Below are 23,594 nucleotides of genomic sequence, written 5' to 3' on the forward strand. Positions count from 1 at the left end.
TTTCTCTGCATCCGGACGATGACAGCACTCAGTAAACAGTGATGATCCGGAGAAGCACGTCCAACTGTCGTGGGGACTCAGAAACTGTACTTTATTTCAAGAAGAAGAAGAGGATGAAGGATAGCTCAAATATGTTCAAAAATTTAATAATACATATATAAATATATATATATATGTACTGCAGCAGCTCACAGTTCCTTGCTATTCATCCCGAGCAGTAACCCAATACTCACTCCCCTTACATCAATTTTAATGTTCGACGATGAATTTGTAATAAGCAGCATCTGAACACAACAGATGTGGTCGTTAAAAAGTACATACACTGGGCACCTATAAAATAAAGATACAAGAAAAGATAATATTTTAATAAAACTGAATTTTATTTACTTTTGGGTCGATACTTACTGTTGAACAAATGAATAATTGTCCTTCGATACTCTAACCGGCCTCTTTCAAATCTTTATTAATTCTACATAAATTAATTCTGCACGTGTCAACAGACAGCCCCCTTGTAAATTTTGCCACCAACAACATAAACAGCATTTAAAATGTCAACGCCATCTGCCAAACATATGAGCAGCTGATTTCTCTGATAGATTTTGATAAGAAATAAGCAAGGTCATGTTCAAAATGTCAACGCCAACTGTCAAGCAACTGTCAGTGATTATCTGTTATGTACATCCTCAGCTTATCGCAGATTAACGCAGACCTGTTGCACCGCACAGCGAAAGCCACATTTCTGCGTGTAGTTCCCATCGATTATCTCAAGCTGGTAGCAACAGCTCCCTACATTACCTTTCTCGCACTCTGTGAAAAGATTGTAAAAATAGATTTTTTTCTTAGATTCCGTAAGGGCAAATATTAAATTGGGTTTTTAATGAAGAATTAGCCAGATCTGAATCCGTGTTTTTTTGTTATCTGCATATTGAGCAAGGGTCCAATAGTTACTGTATTAATGGCAGAACAAGAGCTTCCCACTTTAAGATACTGAATCTCAATGACAAGAGATGTAGGGAGGGACTGAACTCCATAAAGTTTCATTAAAAAAAAAAAACGGAATATGACCTCAGTAGATATTTGTGACTCTTGGTGATAAATGCATTCCCCAATTTCCATATACAGTACGGTGGGAAAGAGCAACCAACAGCTAAGAATCTTTAAACATCCAGGCCTGAATGATGTCCAACCTGTCCTTCATTTGAAGAGGCAAAACGGGAACACTCCGCAGCCCTGAAACGCATTCGTCATCAGCAACCACCGTTTTCCTTGGGGCGGGGGGTGGGGGGGGCGCGTACCTGTTCACAGTGCCAGCCCCATGCATCACATTTAATCAGGCTCTGCCTTTCAACCTTGGAGATTAGAGGTCCTGCATTCCCCGTTCAGATGCTGATTGAAATGGCTCCGTTACCTTGACGCCACTAATGACTTTTTTTGTAACCTCTGCAGAAGGTGGTATTGTTAGACATCGCCGCTGGCAACCCGCCACCCTGCCCCTCCTGCGGGACCCGCAGGGGCGTGAGGAATGGTCGCCATCTTCTCCGTCTCCGCCTCCCCGTGTATTCGGGTTTCCACCATCGCTCACTCGTTATTACACTAAGGACGTCCTGTAGCTTTAATGGCAGGCAGGTCAGGAGAGATTTTGGGAGTCGAGCCACTTTGTCTCATTAGACACCATCAGGGAGAAATGAGGGGATCACACAACTGAGTTTGCCTGCAACAACAGTCGTAGTTTTCCCAAAACAGAATCTGCAAGGAATTTTCTGGTAAATTTATGACAATCTACGGTAGGGTTGTCCACAATATAAGCAGGGAAGAGACAAATCGCCTATGGACATTGCAGATGAACGGTTGGACCCATTCCCTTTATAACAGTGATTTTGATATATTGACCAGAAGTAACATTACACAAGTAAACAATACGTCACAATACCCAACGCTGTCATAAGACACCAGTCTTCAAGGGACAATTCCACAGTTCCTTAATATCCCAAGTAACTGATATTTAAAATTGATAGCAGTGTGCCATTAAGTCCAAATGTGTTAATTGTTCAGAAACATGGAGTTGTGAACATGGCCTGGAAGAAGGAGACCATGCAGCCTGTTGATAAACCATGATGAACCCCTGAGAAAACCCTCTCCACTCTCACCGAAATAGCTAGGACAAGCAGGTGCACTTCAACAAGGTGTCCCATACTTTATTATCCCAGACGGCTGTGGCCCACCTGTGTGGCACTGTTGCCGCTGGATGCTTCTTTGAGATGTGTGGATTTACAATTCACAGAATTTTAGGTTTTGGCCAAATTTAAATGAAATTGTGCAACTTGCATTTAGTGACATTTAAATTTAAATGAAGGTGTTTGAGAGCTGGGTGATCAGTGGCTCCCAAAGCCCATTTCTGAAGGTCTACCATCCTATAGGTTTTCCTTCCAATCCCAATTTGGCACACCTGATTCTACTAATCAGCAGCTCAAGAAGATAAAGAGCTGTGTGCTTTGTTAGGGTTGGAGTGAAAACCTACAGGATGGTAGAGCTGACAGGAGCAGGGATGGGAAATCGCTGGGCTACATGACTCAGCTAATTGCATACAGGTGCCAGGAGTCAAACAGCGAGGTATTCGGGGCTGCGCCTTTGACCGTGGGTCGGGTCGGGTCGGGTCTGCTAAGCCTGCCTGCGTCGTGAAATCAAGCAGAACCAGCGAGCGACACAGCGACAGGAATAAACTCCGGGCCAGGTGACGATAGCGCAGAAGAGACAGAATCCACGCTGCGAAAGAAGGGGGGTGGTGTGGAACACCACCTTTTCTTTCTGTCTTTGTCTTTGTTTTTTCTAAACCAAGTGCAACCCGCCTGTTAGCATTTTAAGTGCCTGTTTGCTGAAGGTTGGTTCAGCCTCTATGCAGGCACTGTGCAGCAGCAGAGGGGACTGAGACTTCCCTCTGGGCTCAAAACAATAGGGATCGGACCACAAACCGCTCTTCTCCTGTACAATTCATCCATTACATTACAATACATTACAGGCTCTTATCCAGAGCGACTTTTTACATAGCATTTACATTGCATCCATTTATACAGCCGGATATATACTGAAGTGATGCAGGTTAAGTGCCTTGCTCAAGGGCACAACGGCAGTGTCAGACCCGAGAATCGAACCTGCGACCTTTAAGGTTACAAGACCAGTTCCTTACCCATTACACTACGCTGCCGGCCATCCGCGCACCTCCGCATGGACTTCCTGTATGCAGCGCCCAACCGGAGATTCTGCTGCCAGACTCGGCGGATCGCGGCTCCCCTCGCGTTGTGAACAGCAGAGCGTACGCACGCCCCTTTACCGCCGCCCTACAGAGCGGCCCATCGGTCAGGCAGCCATTCGAGGCGATCGCAAAATAATCTCTCAAAGCCGCTACGGCCTGCTAATGAGCGAGCGTAAATAATGAAGTGAAACAAAGGCTATTAAGATCAATCACTCTGTCACCGCGGCTAAATATGAACGACGTTATCGATTTGGTAGCGGCAGGGTCTGAAACGTACTTCCCCCCCCAACCCCCCCACGAGCGCACACACGCGCGTTCACATAAAACGCTGATAATGGCTGTGGCTATAAAGGAATTTTTTTCGGGGGTGGGGGAGGTCTATAGGAACTCACTGGCATGCTTTCAGTCAGGGACAATGCCGTAATAATCAGCCCGGCTCTGCATGAACGTCCTCCAGTTCCCTGAGATACAATACTGCATCCTGATCCCTGCTCCTTGGTGTCTTATGGGACCACGTCAAAGTTAAAGGGGAGCTTTCAGGAGTTATACCTGGGAATTAGAACATCTTTGACCAAAGGGTTAAAGGTACAGATTCTCTGGTTAAACACTGCTAGTATGAACCAAAGACACTGTAACTCAATAGCTCCTGTAAGCTAATCAGATATCTTGAGCGGGTACAAATTTAAATCCCACCCTCCACTCCCACCCCGACAAATTTATTTTGGAGGAATAAAATATTACTTCAACATTGGGTTGAATGCTGAGCCACCTCATCAGCAGATAACACAAAAGATTTTTATCACATTCATTTTAGACTGTCAAGGTTAATCAACAAAACAGGGACTAATTAACAATTGAATCCTGAAGCTCTCTTCTGTAACTGTGAAATCGCATTGTCCATATGCAGACTGACACACAAAGGAGCACATTCAATCTAACAACAATGGCACTTTGTCCATAACTGCGATTTTTGCATCGAAGCAGGTATTAACAATCTCCACCACCCACCCCACCCATTTCTCACCCGAATCTAAAATCCCCCATTGCAACCGTAGGTCCCATCCCATCGCTGCCACATCTCGAGAATGTACCACGGACGAGCAGGTGCATTCTGGGACACGTGTGCAGTCAGACTACTGCTTCATTTGTCCTCTGCAAACGAGCTGCCATGACTACTGTACTGAAGAACTGAGCAGCTGAGGCAGCAGGCAAACAGCAGGTGCTCAACTGACCAGAGGAGCCACTCAGGAGCAATGCCCTGCTGACAGAAACCCTCCCTCCCACATAATTAACCCTCTTCAATTACAGCCAATTACACGCTGCACAATGGGCATCAAAGCCACAGTTAATGCCAGTGCACAAATGACATGGGTCGTGAGGTTCAGGCCAGTTATTTTGCTATTATCCGTTATTTCGCCATTATCATGGGAGGCTGCTCACAAATTTGACATTTCTTAAATTCTTATCAATCATCACAAGTTATGCAGCCTCTGAAATAGATTCTGTAAAATGTTATGCAAGATTGCGTTTTTTAGCAATGCACATGCATCATACATTTGCACAGTAGGAGTTACATTTATTTTCCCCCTCCTTAGAACATCCCAACACGCAAATTATTATCAGTTTCATTAAACAATTAGGCTATAGATAATATCAAAATAAAATTCATGACTGCGCATACATTTTTAAAAGTTCCCAATGCTCCTGGAAATACATGCAATTATTTCTTAGCAAACCAATGACTGGGTAGCCTTCAAAATTCTATAACAAGCACAGTACATGGATATGCAATGTAGGTTATTATACACACGATGTGACAACCAACCACAGAAAGCTCCTATTCAAATTCTGTCAGGGTGAAATAGGCCTACACACAGACACAGACAGCAAACATAGATTGGACCGGATACTTCTACAAAGCCATAGTCTGCGAGTTGGACAGGCCAGCGCGATATGAGAATTTCAAAGGTTTCCATGCACCAAAATGAAAAAGAGCGACGTCAGAGCCACAGGGGGGAAAAAAACGCAGATGCAAACCACGGCTGGCGTCTATTTTCTCTCCCGAGCACAGATAATTTCCATTTTCTCCCCAACCTAAAATGAAGCTGACAAGTAGCCGCGCACACTGCCACCCCTGCATAAAACTACCGCTTCCGTCCCCCGGAGAAACAGGGCGGCTATTTGAATATCGGTTTAGTTAGGTTGTATGTTGTGGATTTTTCAAAAAAATTATACACATCGTGCTACAACCCCTGGACCACGGGGCACACTATAATTCAAATTGTTCCAGTGCAATGCACTCTGGAGGAAACTCACAAGGAGAATTCCCAGGCAAAGCTAGTTTACATTAAAATCAGACTGAATCTGGCTTCCTGTAAAGTATAACAGTCTCATACAGTAGCTTACTGTTATACACAATACTTTGAAATAGCGTAAGACAAAGTAAATAATCTAGATTTGTATTTTAGCACAATGGATTTAGCACGTTCCTTTCCACACAAATATCATACTATCCACTTCTCTCTATAGTGCTTCACGTGACTCTAACAGAGGCAGTGCCAACTGTAATCCTGTAAGACACAGGCTCACCTTATTATTATAATGAATGACTGCGCAGCCCCCATTGTTTCCCTTTAGGTGAATGCCAAAGTGCGATTATACTACGAAAGAAGTTTTAGAAAATTATTGAGGAAAAAAACAAAAGAAAAAACTTGTGCAGCAGATCATAAAGAGGGGAGGAGTCATTGGAGGAAATTACGTCCCCACAACGCTCAACGTCCCCGCAATGCCCATGTGATGACGAATTGAGTGGTTTCGTCGTAAACACCATAAAGAACGCGGGGTAAAATACAAACGGAATGAAAAGAGAGAAAAACCTGAATTCACTTCGGCGGTTTGGGTTCACCAGAAGCGGGGAACTTCGCCCCTCGTTCCCATACCAGCCGTGACCGAGACCCACGTTCAGAGGGTCAGCCCGGCCGCCAGCGCTTAGAAAAATATGTCAGCACAGGGAGAGCTGCAAGCATCCGACTAACGAGGAACATCGCACGCCATCTACAGAAGCTAACTCCCAAAAAAAAGCTGCCCCGGAGGGCAGGATTACAAGGCGGCGCTTCTCGAGCGTTTCGAAAACCAGCCTAAAACAGGAAGTGAACCTTTACACCTCAGCGCGTTACACCTCAAGTCGTTACCAGGAAGGCCCAGGGAACAGTTGTCGTGTTCTTTGGCAGAAAAGCCATCAGAAATTCACAGTCTAGAGATCTCTAAGAAGAGACCTGGGGTGAGAACGTGTTTCCTTTCCATGCGCTTTTACATGGAATAGGGTTCTGCACTTCATGGGAGTGGCAAACGGTTGTTCTGGAAAGACCAAGCAGCAAACGTAGGGGGGGCAAAGAGGCAAAATTAAACAAGACATGGCTGAGATCATGACCATAACAATACACATGGAAAAATGCCTTCCCGCAGCTTGTAATCACATATCAGAGATGAACAAGCTTTAGTGGCTTGAGCCCATGCATGCCAAAGAATAGCCAACCCCTGGACAACCTACTGGTTGGCCACCAAGGCCCGCCATCCGACTGTTAACATTACCAGTCCTCAATTAAACAAATTAATTAAAAAACGCTGCCAGGTTTCAGTTTCCCTAATCTTATTGGCTAATCTAATTTCTCCTCGTTATAAGCGCTTATTTAAAAATGCAGATACCTAATCCCACACCAGCTGCCAGCCTGGAAAAAACAAAACAAAATAAATTAAAAAAAAGACTATTTTGGCTGAACATCTACAGTATAAAGGTAAAAGGAGGACACTCTACATCATCACACTTTTTTTTTAAACAGTCGAACATAGGCACAGACACTAGCTAGACGCGTTCATTACAATACTTCAGGAAATGTGCCGTGAAAGGTGTGTGTCGGTGCATTAGATCCTTCTTATTTGAAATCTGATACAAATTCTGGGAGTTGCACTCACTCCAGTCACAGGGGAACTGGCTCAGACAACAGGATTCTGCTCTGGACGTCGTTTCTGAGGTACATCACAGAGAATTACGAAGGCTATTAATGGTTTTTTTGCTTCAGAAGATTCTGAGGTTGCTACAGACAAGAACAGCCACGGGAGAAAAGCAGCGAAAACAACACATCGATAACTCCTCAAATAGAGTTATTAGAAATTTAGTGCAGTGGCTCTGATGTATTCCTTATCCTCGCTTTAAAACGAGAACACACATTTTCTCTGTAATAACGTATTGTTGAAAATTAGCTGAGGAAGTGCTTTCTCATTTTTCAAGTGTAATAATAAAGAAATCACCCACATCCAGTTAAATTTACACAAAAAATCTTTTATTGGTAGGGTTGACTTCTTCTAAGAGGTGAATAATGAAGGTTTAAATAGAGCCCATGGTTCATTTAAAAAAAGGTTTGATAATATCATTTTCATGATATTTTCATTTTGGAAAGGACAACATCAATGTCACAGCTGCTGAAAAGAACCAGTTCAGAAACTTTTAATAATCGAACTGTTACACTTCATCATCGACCCTATTCATAAGGTTTCGTTTCGCCAATTTTATATGTGTAGTCTTTCATGGGAGCTGTTTCTTGTTGTTTATTTTAGTCCTAACCCCCCGCCCCGCACCCCCCATCCCAATCCCTACTGTAAACAAGCTCTTGGATCTATCTGATTATACACTTCTATTTATAAACAGTAACCTTCACTATCATCGGAAACGGAGATAACTTTGCGCAAGTCTGGATGAATTCCGCATTCCAGAGCGCTCGTTCTCGAGCACCGCCCCCAGGCACTGACTCCTCCCATCAGCGCTGAACCAGGTGACCCCGTAAATGTTCTCCCTCGACCCGGAGGGACAATCAGCCACCCACGGAGGACGCATCCCGGCTTCGCCCCATTACGGCGATGGCTATCCTATTCCCTTCCCGCCTGCATTGTGAGCGTGTAATAAGCCTGGGGGAACATGACTTCTAATGCGATAATCACCGCTGCGCTAGAATGCAAATGCAATTTGGCACGGGGGAGGAGCGATTCCCGTCCCCGCTGCCTGCGCGTTTTTTAATGCGGTGTCCGGTTTCCCCTCAGAAAGGTGACAGTTAATTCCCCCGGGAGAGACCCCAGTGGCAGAGGGAGAGAGAAAAAAAACAAAAACGGAAAATAGCCACCTATTTTTCTGGCATCTAATCCAGTTATGTGGTTGTTGTTTTTGTATTTTTAAGCCGATTAATAAACAACTGTCCTGCGTGTAATCTCTTAATGGTGATGGTAAGGCACGGCAGGGTGTTAGCTGCTGAATGTGTGAGTTTTTACATTATTTGATGTGTTCATTCTCGTTTATAAATTCTCTTCTGTTGGACACTTAAAATTCAGGCCCTGACCCATGCGTCGAGAAGGCTGGCCTAGAAGGCTGCTGTGACATCACAATCGGTTTCTGCCGGCCAACTGGAATGCAGGTCCTGACCTGGGCTTTGAGAAAACTGCTCTACGCGGCAGTTGGCATACACCTACAGTACTTTGAAAACGGGCAGACAGACAGAAAAGTCAAAAAGAAACAGTGATTAGCAGATATATACCTGCCACGAAAGTAACTATAAGAGAACCTTCCAGAACCCGAGGGAGTTCTTTGTTAGCGTCACTTGTTACCCAGTTCTTGCACCTGAATCCCTCACACTGTCTGCCCCTTCCCCACTCAACCAATTCCCATTTTTTCAGGTGGCAGGTGTGATAAATAACGTCTTTTTTCCCCGTGTTGGAAGAGGGACTTTTTTTTGGCCCTCGGAAGCAATCCTTTGGCGGGGCCTCTACCACATGGATCGAGTCCAGAGAACGAACAGAACGCCCTTTCCCTTAAAAAAAAAAAAAAAAAACCAGACCGGAGGAGGCTTTCAACGGCCTCGCCCTCGCTCTTCTCCCGCTACTGCACCGTGACGCTCGTTTGCTGCGCATTCATTTTCAGAGCTCCCGTAAAAAACGAATAAATAAATAAATAAATACGCACATACATAAATCAGCGGGGGGGGGGGGGGGGGGGGGGGGGGGGAGCGAATGCGTCTCGTCGACAGCATTGATTTGTTGATTTAAAATTCCATTGGACGTCAGGGTGAACTGAAGGCTGCCTCCGTAATGCATGCGGTGGCCCAGCCAACAGAGACCGGGGCCTGACCGCTCCGCATGGCTGAGCTCATTACAAGGGGCGTCGTGCTTTACAAATGAGGGGGCTCGGGGCGAGCGGCAGTGTCATACCCGATTGAGCCGCGCCTAAATCACCTGGTTTCGTGGCGGGGGGGGGGGGGGGGTGATGATGGGATGGTGCTGTTTTCAGAGGGGTCACATGATCGCGTGACTGTCCCCCTCATAACCATACACGGATAAGAGAAATGGGTTATGGATCATGGATTATTCCGCAGCACTTTCCAGAGAAGCATAGAGAAATATGGGGAAACATGCACGCAAAGGCACACATGTATACACACACACACACACAGACCACATACAAAGAGGGTCACATGTACATGTGAATTTGTACATGTAAATAAGACTTGTAAACATGTGAATAAATATGCACATTTAAAAGTTATGTTAAATGTTATTTACATTTAAATCATTACATATGTGCACACCAAGACAAGCAAAAAACACACAGATCCCCCCCAAAAATACAAGCACAACCTGCACACACACAAACACGCATACGCACGCACCCCCATGCACATGATCACGCACGTGCACAAACAAACAAAGAAATGCACACACGCACGCACACACACACACAAACAAGCATGCATGCAAAAACACACACACACACACACTGGATGCAACACGCAGAGCCATAAGATTATTCATATGAATCACACGATCGCTCAGTGCATAGATCAGTAATAATGTTTAAATTTCCCCCCAAATTAATCAATAGTGGGGCTGCAAGAGAAATACAGGGTCTGGGATGAGTATCTCTAAGAACAATGACAATTCATCTCAGGAGGAGATATGGCCAATCAGGTCTGACCTTTCCCTGGGAAATATGCCCTGGATAATTACAGCATTAACTACTGTACAGTTTTCTCACTCCCCAATCAATCACTGAACCGGACAGGAGCATTATCAAGCAGTAGGTCAGCACACTAAATAACCCCGCCTTCTCGGGCCTAAACCGCCCTTCCAAAACTCACTTATCGCCCTGTTTAAACCGAGAGAGTTCTCACGGGTTGTTTTTTGCGTCGGCGAAACAGCGGTTCCGTACTCCCGTTTCCCCCGAAAATTACAAATCATCTGGGCACGCGAGCGGCGCCTTCCTCGAGAACCCAGGTGATCAAACACCGAGGTGCGCAACCACGGTAACAAGAACAAGCGGTGGCAGCTCTCATTTTTTAGGATGATCAAAGGCAGCTTCGGCTGCCGGCCTGCAAGGAGAACGTGGTTTTTGAGCTTACCCCGCCTGCTCCATCGCATGCAGAACTGCACACTGCCTCGTCCTATTTCCAGTGCTGATGCTAAGCCTACAACATGAGAGTACGGCCGGACCAATTTTAGGGTGTCAGTTGTCCCGAAGTCTCTGAAGACTTCCTTGTACACTAAGTCTAGGGGTCTCCATGACCATTCACCTGAGCACCTTCCCATGTGGGATATTGTTTTTTAACTAAGTAAACACACTATGTGCATCATACTCATAACAATTCTGCAATTTGAAGCATAATTTTTGTACCATTTTTTAAAAATATTCCTGTCAATTCTTTATAGCAAAAATAGATGTGTATTTCTATACACACACACAAACACAAACACAATAAGCCTAGAAGTTCGCTACACGTTGAAAGACTTTTTTTCCCCTATGGGGATTACAAAATTACTTCCTTTTCTATTCTGCAGAAAAACACGCACACAAAGAAAACTATACTGGTATCTCCAAGGCAACTCTGTTCCGATCCCAAGCCGTTCAGAGGCGAGGCCGTCTCAGCTCTCGCATCACAGCGAGGCTGGCGAGAGAAAACATCCCCTTAATCCTCTTACTGTAGCTCATATCATGTTTCTGTTGTGTTATTTATTATGTAGGAAGCTCGGTGCTTGTCTGGTTAAGGCAGGGACATCTTAATGGCCGCCCGGGATGCAATTTACTACCGCGGTTCGGTTTCTGCCGAGCAGCCCAAAGCCGGTTTAGGAATTCATCGATTCTGCGTCCGACGCGCAGACGCTGACCCGATGTGACAATCTTAACACCGCTCGCTCCGTTAAGTGTGCGGAAAAAATACATTCGGAAAAATCCGCACGGTGAACGAAAGCAGGCGGGCGGGGTTGATGAAAACAAGATTGTCCCCTGCATAAACGCGACGGCGGAGGAAGCGGGGCCTCGTTTAAATGCAGTTAGGACGGCCATCACGGCGTCCGCAGCGTTTCCACCGTCGTTCGACAGAGTTATTTTGAATGTTCCGTGCTGATAATTGAGGCCCCCTCGCGCTCTCTCTCTCTCTCTCTCTCCCTCTCTCTCTCTCTCTCCCTCCGCCCGCCCGCCGGACGGAAAGGTTATCGAGCGGACTGCGGAGCTCCGCGGGTGATGAACCGCGCCTTCGCGCCGTGTCATATTTCTCCCCGTTTACGTCACTGTTGCCGGCCTTCCACCGAGAGCCGTATTCTTCTGCTGTAACCACACTCATCCGAGGGAAGTTATTCTCCGGTGTCGTACGAGGAGGAATTTTTTAGTGGATTATTTAACCTTTGGCTTCACAGAAATGTCAAATTCTCAATAAATCTAATGCACACAGAATTAAACGGAGGAACGGTGTTTGGTTAACCGCACAGAACCAACATTAACCCAGCAGGTGCCCCGCAAATGAACTGCTTTCTCCCAGAAGAAGTCCTGCGTTGGGCCTGAGACCAAATAAGATTCTCTTTTAAAAAATTACCCTTTAAAATGCAGGTTGTGTAATGGGTATACTGAGCTTATCACCCGTAACAAATGCAAGAAATATTTAATTTGCTAGAAGACAGTGAAGATAAAATGATAAAATATCTCTTCTATTCCATTCCCCCTGTCCAATACATCCACAACGTTACCTTTTGGCAGTGTGGACAAGCTTCAAGGCAGTGTACATCTGTGTATATCAGGGCTGCCCAACCCTGTTCCTGGAGACCAACCATCATTTCAACCCTAATTGGGCACACCTGATTCTACTAATTAGCAGCTCAATGAGATCTGCAGCTGCTGAATGAGGCGTGCTTTGTTAGCGTTGGAGTGGAAACCTACAGGACGGTATATTTCCAGGACGAGGGTTTGGCAGCCCCTGGCATTCACTGTCATATTAAAAGTATTTTTATTTTCAGTCAATTTTAATCAGAGACGATAATAAACGAGCTGTGAAAAATACTGTTTCCATTACGAGCGGCGCCAGAGGCGGCTGGCAGGTAGCGGATCCGGCTGAAGAACCAGCCCTTTGTGCGGTGATGCGCAGGGCCACGGTCTGGAATCCAATCCTGCGACTGTGACCGGCAACCTCGCGGGGCACGGTCGTAATTCGCCGTGGCATTGCCCATGCCCACCGCCCTCTGCTCATTGGCCACGCGCAGTCCGGCCTTCACCGGCTGCTGAAGTTGGTATGTAATGTAATGGAAGTTGGTCCTCCGGCAGAATGACAGCGTCGCTCACCTGGTCCACCGCGGACAGGAAAGAAGCAGTCACTAGCTACGCGTACTTCGGGAGACACGTTTCGTAGGCACTCCAGAATCAGTGAAGGACTCCAAAAGCTCCCCCTGGACCCCCTGGGCTAATTTAAAGTTTAGGCATATTTTTTTGGCTGCAGTGTACGTGTCTAACCTGCGGGGGCAGTGTGACGGCCTGCCTGTGTCGCAAGAGGCAGTGAGAGAGTGACAGGCAGCTCTCCCTTAAAGGACTGTCAAACTTTTCAAAGCACGGCCTCTATTTATGTAAGCCAATCACAGGGAAGGAATGGGAGCATGCATTGTGCGAGCTGTCACAAGCTAAAAATCACAGCACCCACAGCAGCAGCTAGAGATCAAAGCATTGTCTCAGCCCATGAATACACTGCCCTGTACACATTCAAATGCAGATGACAGTTGGGTATGATGCTAGTTTATTTTTATAGTCACTGTCCAGTGATGCTCAATTTCCACACAAATTTTGTTCGGCAGTGGATAGTGAGAACGAAGGCTTGTGCGGAAACATTTTCTTGAAAGCCAACCCCCTAGGTTAGTGGTGTCCAAACTGCAGAGTAAAGAGGCCTTGAGCTGGGATGTGACATGAATATGAAAAATCGAAGTTACTGAAAGCACTTTCTATTGACATTCGCACGCATCAAACACTCCACTCGATGCCCAATACCAATGTTTCCCAACCCTGTTCCTGGTGATCTACCGTCCTGTAGGTTTTCACTCCAGCCTTAACAAAGCCACACCTCATTCAACAGCTAGAGATCTTGTTCAGCTGCTGATTAGTAGAATCGGGAGTGCCAAATTAGGGTTGAAACAAAAAACCTACAGGATGATACAGCAGATCTCCGGGAACAGAGTTGGTTACCACTGCCCTATAAATATAGTAGATTTGACATAAGTTAAAATAGTTTAATCGCACATTTGAACATATACTATTCCACTTTTTAAATAAGGCGTGAATAACAGGAAAAATGCATCTGCTTATTAAATGGGTCCTGGGCACAGGAAGTTTGTTAACCACTGATCTATAAAACAATCAGGTCAAATTATGCAATCAATATTGCGATACGCACTGAATTGCAGTGCATATTAATGAGCGCTAGTTAGGCATACAATTGTCTTGTGCTATCTAAACAAGGATATGTGCATGCCAGTCAACACATCCTAATTAAATTAAAGCAGGACTTGTCTTGCTTGGTTTCAGAATGAGAGTTTTTCGCTGTCTAATCATCACAGAAATATTCTTACATATACCACAAAAAATGTACAATTAACGTTATTATGTATCTTGTTTTGTTGTAGGAGTGATTCTGTTTACCGTTCACAGACCATGGCAAGAAACAAATTGTACGAGGGTGGTTTATCTTTTTAGCAGAATAATTTTTCTTTAATTTATGACTTAGACTTTTCACAATTAGTTTTGCTAATATAAAACAAAAGCAGCAAGATATCGAGGCACTGCGTTCTCTGTTTTGGAAGACATTATGCCTTCCCATAGTAAGCTGTGTACAGCCTAATTAAATTAGCCACACATCTCAGTTCTTAGCATATGTAATGTGATGTTCCCAGAGGTGCCACAATCTACTTACAACTTACAAAAAGGGAGAATCAGAAAAAAAAAGCTTTTTTCCCCGAAAAAAAAAAAAAAACCCAAGGAGGAGGCAGATGTTGACCAATCAAGATGGATGGTTACAGTTAGCCAATGTGTTAATAGAGCCCCGATATTAAATGCTGCTGAATTAGCAGCAAAGGCAACACTGAATACATTATATCAGTCCCTCTCCGAGCTGACCAGCTGAAATTAACGTCCTGGGGCCTTTTCCTCAACTGCATTTTTTATATTCTACATAAAATATATATTAAAGTCGGTATTAATTAGGCATCCCCTCTCGCGCTAACCCGCGCGTCGCTAGCGTTCCCTCCAGTAAAGTCGGCAGAAAGCCGGTTAGCCTACTCGCAAGCAGGGAGAATCTCAAACAGCAGAGTCAGGACGGAGGCCTACAGTATTCTCCATCAGACAGGAAGCAGCGCCCCGGGATCTCCCCCCTCTAACGGGCAGCCTCACGGCGAACAGTGGGCCGCCTTCTGCACCGCCAAAGCGTTTGTTCGCACGGCACATTGCGCACACCAGCGGGTGGGGGGGGTGGGGGGGGGTATTCTGAGGAAACACAACTTCGCTAAGAGGCCCAGTAACTCCACGGTTCTCTCACTGCCACGGCATCACAGCAACATTGATAAAATAACCTTGCCCCCCCCCCCCCCCCCCCCCCACCATATGCAGTGCCTCAGGATAGCTTTCCATGTCACACATAACTTAGTAGGGGGGGGGGGGGTGTATCACACAGTGAACTCGCCAGGACTCAACTGGCAGATTTCAACCAAGAGTGTATATTTTAGCTTTCACATTCCCAACACAAAAACATTGTGAGAAATACCTGTCAACTACCTGCTATGAGACAGGAACTACTGCTTATATTCACTCGGCAAGACTGACATCACTTCCTATCTCCGGAATATCGGCACACACAGTTCTATCTGCAGTTTGGGCAAGAAGCAGCACCTGGAATTTTTAATTGACCGGACTGAATTAAAAAGATATTGATGGCTAGAAGGAACTGAAAGACCTCCAAACCCTAAGCGATTAATGCTAGCAAATACAGACGCAGATGCAAATACAGACGATGGCAGGCTTCCAAAAATACAGGGACATTTTGAGGGATATAGCTTGGCCGGCATTGCCACTGCACAGGGACAAGCGGAGGACGCTCGGATGCGGAGAGATGAACTCCAGGAACGCCTCAGTTTTCTGCTCTCGGTACCGGATCAACCCCGTGGGGGGGGGGGGGGGATGCTCTTATTTAGAGGCCGCCAGCCCCCCCCCCCAACCCCCAACCCTGTCAGTCTTAACCAAATACCCCCCGCTTCTGCCTGCCATTCGCTCGTAGAGCCTAGCGCCACGCCCACCAGATAACATCCCCCTCCCCCACCCCCACCCGCTAAACAGGCACCCCATTAAAAAAAGATGCCGCCCCCGCAACGTGTAGGAAGTGCGCTTCGAGCAGCACGCCGCAAAGTAAATATTCACTGAGCGTTCCTCTGGGGGGGGGGGGGGGGGGTGCCGTGCAACCACATGGTGGTCGAGAGCTATTTATACACCCCCTCCTGACCGAAATTTACATAACATAGCCCAGGACCACCAAGGTGCATGAATAAACACACACACACACACACACACACACACAGAAATGATCCGGCATTAATACTGATGAAGCACTGAATAAAACATGGAGGTAACGCAAGACAAACTTCAGGGATAAATAAGTAAAGAGCGGCGCAGCGCTCCCCTGATTTGAGTGTTCGGGGGGCCTCGGGTGCCCGAAGGTTCAGAGCAGCGGGTTTAAGCAAATGGCGGGTGACGTCATTCCAACGGTCTGCTCTCGTCTTCTTAAACGGGATTCGCGCGGAGCACAGCTCCCTTTCGTCCTTCAGATGAGGACACGCTCAGTGGGCGACATAGCTCAGGAGGTAAGACCGATTGTCTGGCAGTCGGAGGGTTGCCGGTTCAAACCCCGCCCTGGGCATGTCGAAGTGTCCTTGAGCAAGACACCTAACCCCTAACCCCTAACTGCTCTGGCGAATGAGAGGCATCAATTGTAAAGCGCTTTGGATAAAAGCGCTATATAAATGCAGTCCATTTACCATTTACACACTAACGCAGCCCATATGCGTCCTCTGCGCTCCCTCGGCTGGCTCTGAATGGTGTAGATGGAAGGAAACAGCCGCACAGGCCCTCGACGCTAATGAAAAAAAAGAAAGACACTTGATATCAAACGTACTCAATATTCGGGTTTTACAGAAGGGGAAGCACTTTAATAAAAGTTCACTAGAGACGTTCCGCTTCGGTTTTTCCCCCACTCATTAAAATCACACTCCAAGTATCACTTCAAAGAGGGGATGTGTTCATTTAGCACTTTGTTTGATTGAATAATGAAAGTAATTTTTTTACTTATCCATCTGGAAAGAAAATTATTCAAATTACACGACAGCAACCATTAAACTTGCTCTGAAAATCACAACCAGCACAACAACTTCTCAATGGAACGACATAATAGCCATTTTAACAATGGCTCTAATCTGGTTCACTAGCATCGCTGTAAAAAAGCTGGCAGGCCAAATCAAACTCTGGTCTTCAGAAACATGGACTGATTCTTGTTTCATTGTTCTTTGCGTTAACAACCATCCCACATCCCACAATGCAACATTAACATTACACAATAAGGCACAGCAATATTTCAATATATCGATATTTTTCTATATGAATCTCACAACGATACTGACAATATGACAATTTCTCTAATATTGAAATACTGAATATTGAATACCGCATAAATATTGTTTCACAACAACCACCTTGCTGGACCCTATTACGCAATGCATCCAAAATAAAGAAAAACTATTCCTTCATCGATAGGCTGTAAAGCAAACAGGTTAAACTGTTCAGCCCCAGAGTAGCACTCCCCTACTCTAAACATTAGGACCACAGCACAAGAAAAAATAACGGGCGTGGTAACGGACCCTAGCGACGGAGAGGACGAGCCGCCCGCCCCAGCGTGCGTCACCGTGCGGCGCGGAGGAGGAGGCGAACACCGCCGCGCGGGGAGGGCTGGGAATCCCACCCATTCCGGGTGAGGAGGTTTTAGCGCGCGGGCCCAACGCGGGCCGTCCGCTACAATCGTGTCTGCAATAAAAACAGGCTTTTTTCTTCTTCTTTTTTCTTTTTTTAAAAAGGGCTGCCTTTCTTTTCGTGCTTTTGCAGTTGAACCTCTCGCGGGTAAACTTTGGAATCACTTACAGAAAAACCCGAGCCCTTCTGTTTTATCTATCAACTCTCCTGAGTTATTCCTTTTGATGATATATTCCAAAGACCACTTTAGTCCAAAGACCACACCGGTACATTTATTACTCAAAACATATTTTTTCCCTACTAGTGGTTCCTTGTGAGAATTTGTTTCCAGCGGGGTAATTTAAGAGGTGGACTAGGGCAGGGCGTTTAGTAAATTCACCCAATAAGCCCCACAGATTAGATTTCCCAGGCACGATTTGAAGCTAAAAGACAATGACACTTCCCGAGCTAACACAACCACGCGAGCCAAAACAGATTTAAATCCAATTTAAAACCTCAAATTAAGAGCGTGGAGTTCTGCGCCAGCCGAGGGGGTTTGCGGGCACACGCAGGCTGTTTGGGGAAACGTTCGGGACGCTGGTGGTGTAACCACCCCTCAAGACGCACCTCTTCTCTGTATACCTCTCTCCTCTTCCCTAAACCCTCTCCCATAACTATCCCAAAAAAAAAAAAAAAAAAAAAAAAAAAAAAAAAAATTTTTGGTTCAGACTATCTTGTTTCTCCTTACTGTATGCTACTACAGTAAAGGCTTTTTATCTGCATTTTATTCAATGGACTTAAGTGGACTTGATCCTGAGTTTGGTTACACTGTTGTAAGTCGCTCTGGATAAGAGCGTCAGCTAAATGCCTATAATGTAATGTAATGTAATGTACCCCCGCGCATCTTGGTGCCGGGGAAAAGGGCCTGAGCTGTTAAACTTGCACAGGAGCACTCAGGAACACTTCCACCCCCTTGGCCCGAGTTTAAAAGGACGCAGCTGGCCGTGGGGGCGCGGGGGCCGGGTACAAGGCCTCTCTGTCCTGGGCGGGGGTGTAGCGGTTGGTGGGGGGGGGTGTCGGATGGGGGATGCAGGTGATCCCCGGGAGCTACCTCTGCCCAGATTTACAGCGCTCCCGCGTGCGCGGAATGGGGAAAAGCGTAAGCCGTAAATCCGGCGCCGGGTTACACCTTCCTGCTTTACGGCGGCGCCGCTCTCATCCATCGGGGGGGGGGGGGGCGATAAAAAGGTAATGCGCGATCAATAACCCCGGGCAGGGTGAGCTCGGCGCTCCAACAATGGCCAAACAAAGCATAAAGGCGCGAGCGCCGCGGCATTAATAACGCTAGCCCGAGTCATTCCTGCGCGCGCGCTAGGCTAACATCTGCGCCGCCAGCTCGCGGCTAACACCTCCAAGCAAACCTCTCCGGCTTGACAGTCACTTTTTGTTCCGTCTGCATTTTAATCACGTTTTTTTTTTTTCACGCTCTTATAAGACGTCTGGCTCCCTGAGCATCCTGAAGCAAGTTGTCTGGCTGTCAGGAGTCACTCCCCGGGGCAGGCTTCTGCAGTGTGGTGCCCGCTCGCGAGCACCCATCTGCTGGGCTGAGATCTAATAGAGGCCCAGGTCACTCCCTCGGGCCTCCACTACACCTGTGAGCAAACAGACTGTCTGACACGCACACACACACACACACACACACGGCTACTGTATCACTGACAAACAGCTCAGGGCACTTCCTCTACATGAATGACTTCCACCTATCCACCACCTCCCTCTTCCTGGATCCAAGTGCAGTGTGAATTCTTCATTGAAAAGTAACCATATTTAGAGAGAGACGAGTAAAATGGCTGCTTGCTGCACTGGTCCTGCAGTACACGATACTAACACAGAACAGTATCCCACCGGCGAATTAAGAATAACAGCCGTACTAGCTTTCCTTCTCTTTGACAGACCTGTTGCCGAGGTTAAACGGTGGCTTTTAAAATCATGCCTGATTCGATACGGAGCTGAGCTTTTCTCGGCGTTTCATTTAATTCCGTCTTGTGGCCGATACCGCGGTCCCATAGCGCGCCATTGTCTACGCGCTCAAAACATCCCAGCGGTGATTCTAAAAGCATTCGCGCGTTCGCTTAAAAAAACACCGCCGGCGTCACTCCTGATGATGACAGCTTCATCAACAGAATCGACCGTTATAAAGGCTACCTGACGTTTCGTTTCAGCGCAAATTACGGGGATTCGCTTATCTTACGGCCAGGACAATGCGGCTGTGGAGAAAGAGCCTGACAGCCGTATCACATCATTTATTCATCCGCTCAGGGCTGTCAGCGCGCGCGCCACAAATCAAAACCGGCTTCAAACGGGGGGCCTGGCTCGCAGCTCCGAGCTTCCCCTCGCAACCGCCGGTGTGCATTTCATTCCCCTCTCTCTCTCTCTCTCTCTCTCTCTCTCTCTCTCTCTCTCTCTCTCTCTGTCTCTCTCTCTCTCTCTCTCTCTCTGTCTCTCTTTATCTCTCTCTCGCTCTCTCTCTCTCGCTCACTCTCTCGCTCTCTCTCTCTCTCTCTTTCCCCGGCGAGCCCCGAGCAGCAGCTCAAAGATGCTGAAAACGGCAGAATTATGTAAATTTTCTAATGACGGAGGTAGATAATGAGGCGCGGCCTTGGATCCGCCAGAACACCCCCCAGCCCCCCCCCCCCCGCCCCCTCCCTTCCCGCCACCCACCCCCCCACCGGACGAACCCGCCAATTTTCACAAAGCCCCCGACATCGCGGGCGCCCTTAAGGTCCGTCCGTCAGGCGCTCCGGAGCGCGGGACGGTCCCTGGGAGGGAGAGATAACGCCGCGCGTCTCCTCCAGAAAAGAAAAAACAAATAAAAGAAACGCTGACGAGGACCCCGGCAGGCGGGCGGACGGACGGGCGGACGGACGAGAGCGGCGGGGAAAACCTCGCCGGAGCGGAGAGGGTCAGACGACATCACGCGACACCGCGCAAAAAAAAAAAAACTCCCACAAGCTATCTGCTTAAATCTCATTAGGAGGACCCGGGTGGCGAAGGCCCGCTGCTTATGGGCGTATCAGACGCCATCACGGGCCGTTCATTAGAGGGCCGGTCTCATCACGCGCAGGAGATCCTCTGCCGCTGCGATAATGAGCACGGGGTTTTTTCGGCTGACGAAGGGATTTATGCCCGCGCCGAGCGTTTCCCCCCCCACGCTAGGGGAACGGGGGCTAAACGCTGCGCGGCGCTTCCTTTAGCTCGCTTACACAACGGACGCACTCCAGTTACTGTGAACCCTGCGTTTCCCCCTCAATAGCGCAGATAGCGTCGCTAGCCGTTTTTAGCCGCTACAACGACAGCTAGCGACGACACCTTGGGTGGAGTGCCTAAAGCGAAGACTCTACTGATGCAGCATCAATCTTCTACCTCCTCTCCTCATAAACACCAGCTTTCAACAGCCGACGGAGCCCGCGCACCGTACATTAATTCAGAAAGAGGACTTCAAACATCTGCTCGCCGTCTCGCCGCTCGAGTGCTGAGACAGACGCTCTCGTCCGAGCGGCGCCGCAGCGGCAAGCGAGCGCGACCTCCGCCGCTACCCGTCAGCGCACGACGCGTACGGCCCGTGCAACTGAGACCCACGATGCAAAGCGGCGGCGGCGGCGGCGGCAGGGGCGCGACCTTACCCAGGCCGGCGGGCGCCTCCGGGCAGGGCGGCACGGGCTTGGCGGTGGGCGTGTGGTTGGCCTCGGGTCGGGCGCTGGGCGGCAGCTGGTCGGCGGAGGCCAGGAAGCTGGCGAAGGTGCCGTTGGGCCGGGAGAGGTTGTAGTAGTAGTGGTGGGCGCCGCGCGAGGCGTTGCGGCCGTTGTTGAAGCGGCTGAAGATGTCGAAGCGCTGGCCGTAGACGTCGAAGTACAGGATCATCATGATGAGGAAGTGCACCGTGCAGAGCAGCAGGACGGCCTTGCAGATCCGCTCCAGGGTCCGGCCCAACATCAGCCGGGTCATGGTCAGGACCGCCCCCGCCACACAGCTACGGGCATCCGCTCGCGCCGCTGGACACCGTCTGGGATTGGGGGGGGGCGGGGCGGGGGTCACGCGGTCACCTGAGGTGGGAAAGGGTGTGAAAAATTACAGTTTTTACCAGAATCATTTCAAATATTTTTGCACTGCATTCGTACATTTTATTTCTTTTTTTATAACAGACATAGGAAACATACCTTTACGGAAATGAAACAAACTGAAAATGCCTTATTAAAATAATCGTTTGAACATAACTTCTAAATGTACAAACAAATATACAAATTACAGCCATTTTCAGATAATGCCATGACGCCAAAACACCAGTGTGATATATTCAGCGTTATATATTTTTTTTAAAAACTCCACATATTTACAATATATTCAAATATACAAATTCCATTTTTACATTATGATTTATACAGGCCAATTTGTTTTTCTTTTAACCATTTTTCACCATATTTTGCACTGCTTAATGTCTACCGTAGATATCAACGCTCCAAACATCTTCAATCATCTCACACGCTGGAGCACAGGCGTGAGGTCACCAGAAACCTCCTCCAAGCCTGTGGGTTTGGTTTCAACACCGCACTATGCATTACACACGAACGACTTCCCAGCATGCACCACACAGGATCGCTGCACAGATTGGCTCGCGTGTTCTGTTCGAGTTGTATGCGATTGAAAATGATGGCCTGTCATCAAAGTGACAATCCAGCTCCCAAGGGTCAGCAGCAATATGTATTATATGACAGACACTGGGTCTACGCGTCATAATACCTTTATTTCTGTGGGACAAGCAAATTTATGAAGCAATTATTTCTCAAATATCAAAAATGCACGTCGCTCCTTCGAAAAAAAGGACGCGCGTTCTTCATCGCGTTCTTTCCGCGCGCGAAGGTCACACCGGCTCGCCCTCGCTTTCTCCGACGCATTACTCTCCGAGCAGCGAAACACGGGCTGTGACGCTGACATTTCGAAGGCGGCCCTGTTTTTATGACCGCCTCTCAAATACATGTCTGACTGCTCACGAGACAATTCAAAGTAAAAACCCATCTCAGAGCCAACCCAACCATGTACGGCCCTGGCGCGCGCTCAGACTATTTACGCCTTTGTGATTTGTGCGCCGTTTACAAGAAAATGGCTCTTTTTTTTTTTTTTCTCCCCCTGAGGCTTGATGGGAGTTTTCGCACAGCAATGAGGCGGCTGTATTGGGTGCCCATCAAAGCCTTATTGCAGGCCATTTAAATTTTGATTGGTTTTTCCAATCAAGCGGAGGGAGAGGCGCTGGGATGGTAAGGGGAAGGGTAAACAAGGAGCTCCGTGGGAGAGCAGGTTGGCTCGACGCTCCCGGTGAGATCCCAGGAACAGACTCCGCCCTTTCCAAGAGCTCGGGCCCGTACTTAACGCACCCAAGCCCTCTGCGTCCCCTCTGGGACACGAGGACCCACTCAGCTCCCGTCAATTTGTTTTACTCTCCGCGGTTTCCGTAGCAACCGTTTTCGGACCCGCACACTGGCTCCTCCTGGGGGACCAGCGCGCAGCAGGCTGTCCAGCGCCCGTCCTGCAGGACGCTTAAAACCAGCCGGGGGCTGAAGGCCGTCCAGCCCGCCTCTCAGCGTCTGCGGGAGCACGTGACCCTCTCTCCGACGGGACAAGGTCAGAGCAGGAGGGGGGGTGGGGGGAGAGAGGGGAGGGGAGGCCTGAGGCCTACAGGCCGTCCTGAGTGTGCCCTCTGGGACGGGCTCTCATTTCAGAGGAGGGCGATTCGAGAAGGCCCCGGAGCACGGGGCGGGCGGAGTACAGGGGGAGGGGAGGGGGGGAGGTTACCGTGGAGATCAAACGCCGTCTCCCGTTCGCTCTCACGCTCTCGACACTGAGCAGGTTGGGCTGACGTGAGGTCGGAAACCTAGCGTCGCTGAAGTCAGGACCGTCGCTACGTTTCGACTCCCATGACACTGGTGATCACGGTAACCGCTTGAACTCCTGTGACCA

General features: G+C 47.9%; 1 protein-coding gene across 2 annotated transcripts in view; it reads right to left on the reverse strand.

Annotated features, from left to right (window-relative positions):
• b4galt2 (UDP-Gal:betaGlcNAc beta 1,4- galactosyltransferase, polypeptide 2) overlaps nucleotides 1-23,594 on the reverse strand; it is a 123,921-nt gene that overhangs the window by 77,489 nt on the left and 22,838 nt on the right. For both annotated transcript variants that reach the window (XM_035422636.1, XM_035422635.1), the window contains exon 2: nucleotides 21,266-21,685. In XM_035422636.1, the coding sequence (XP_035278527.1) occupies nucleotides 21,266-21,587 (322 nt within the window). In that variant the 5' untranslated portion in view covers nucleotides 21,588-21,685. The remainder of the gene's footprint in view (nucleotides 1-21,265; nucleotides 21,686-23,594) is intronic.

Source organism: Anguilla anguilla, chromosome 6 (genome assembly GCF_013347855.1).
Source record: "Anguilla anguilla isolate fAngAng1 chromosome 6, fAngAng1.pri, whole genome shotgun sequence".
In the NCBI taxonomy this organism is placed as follows: Eukaryota; Metazoa; Chordata; class Actinopteri; order Anguilliformes; family Anguillidae; genus Anguilla; species Anguilla anguilla.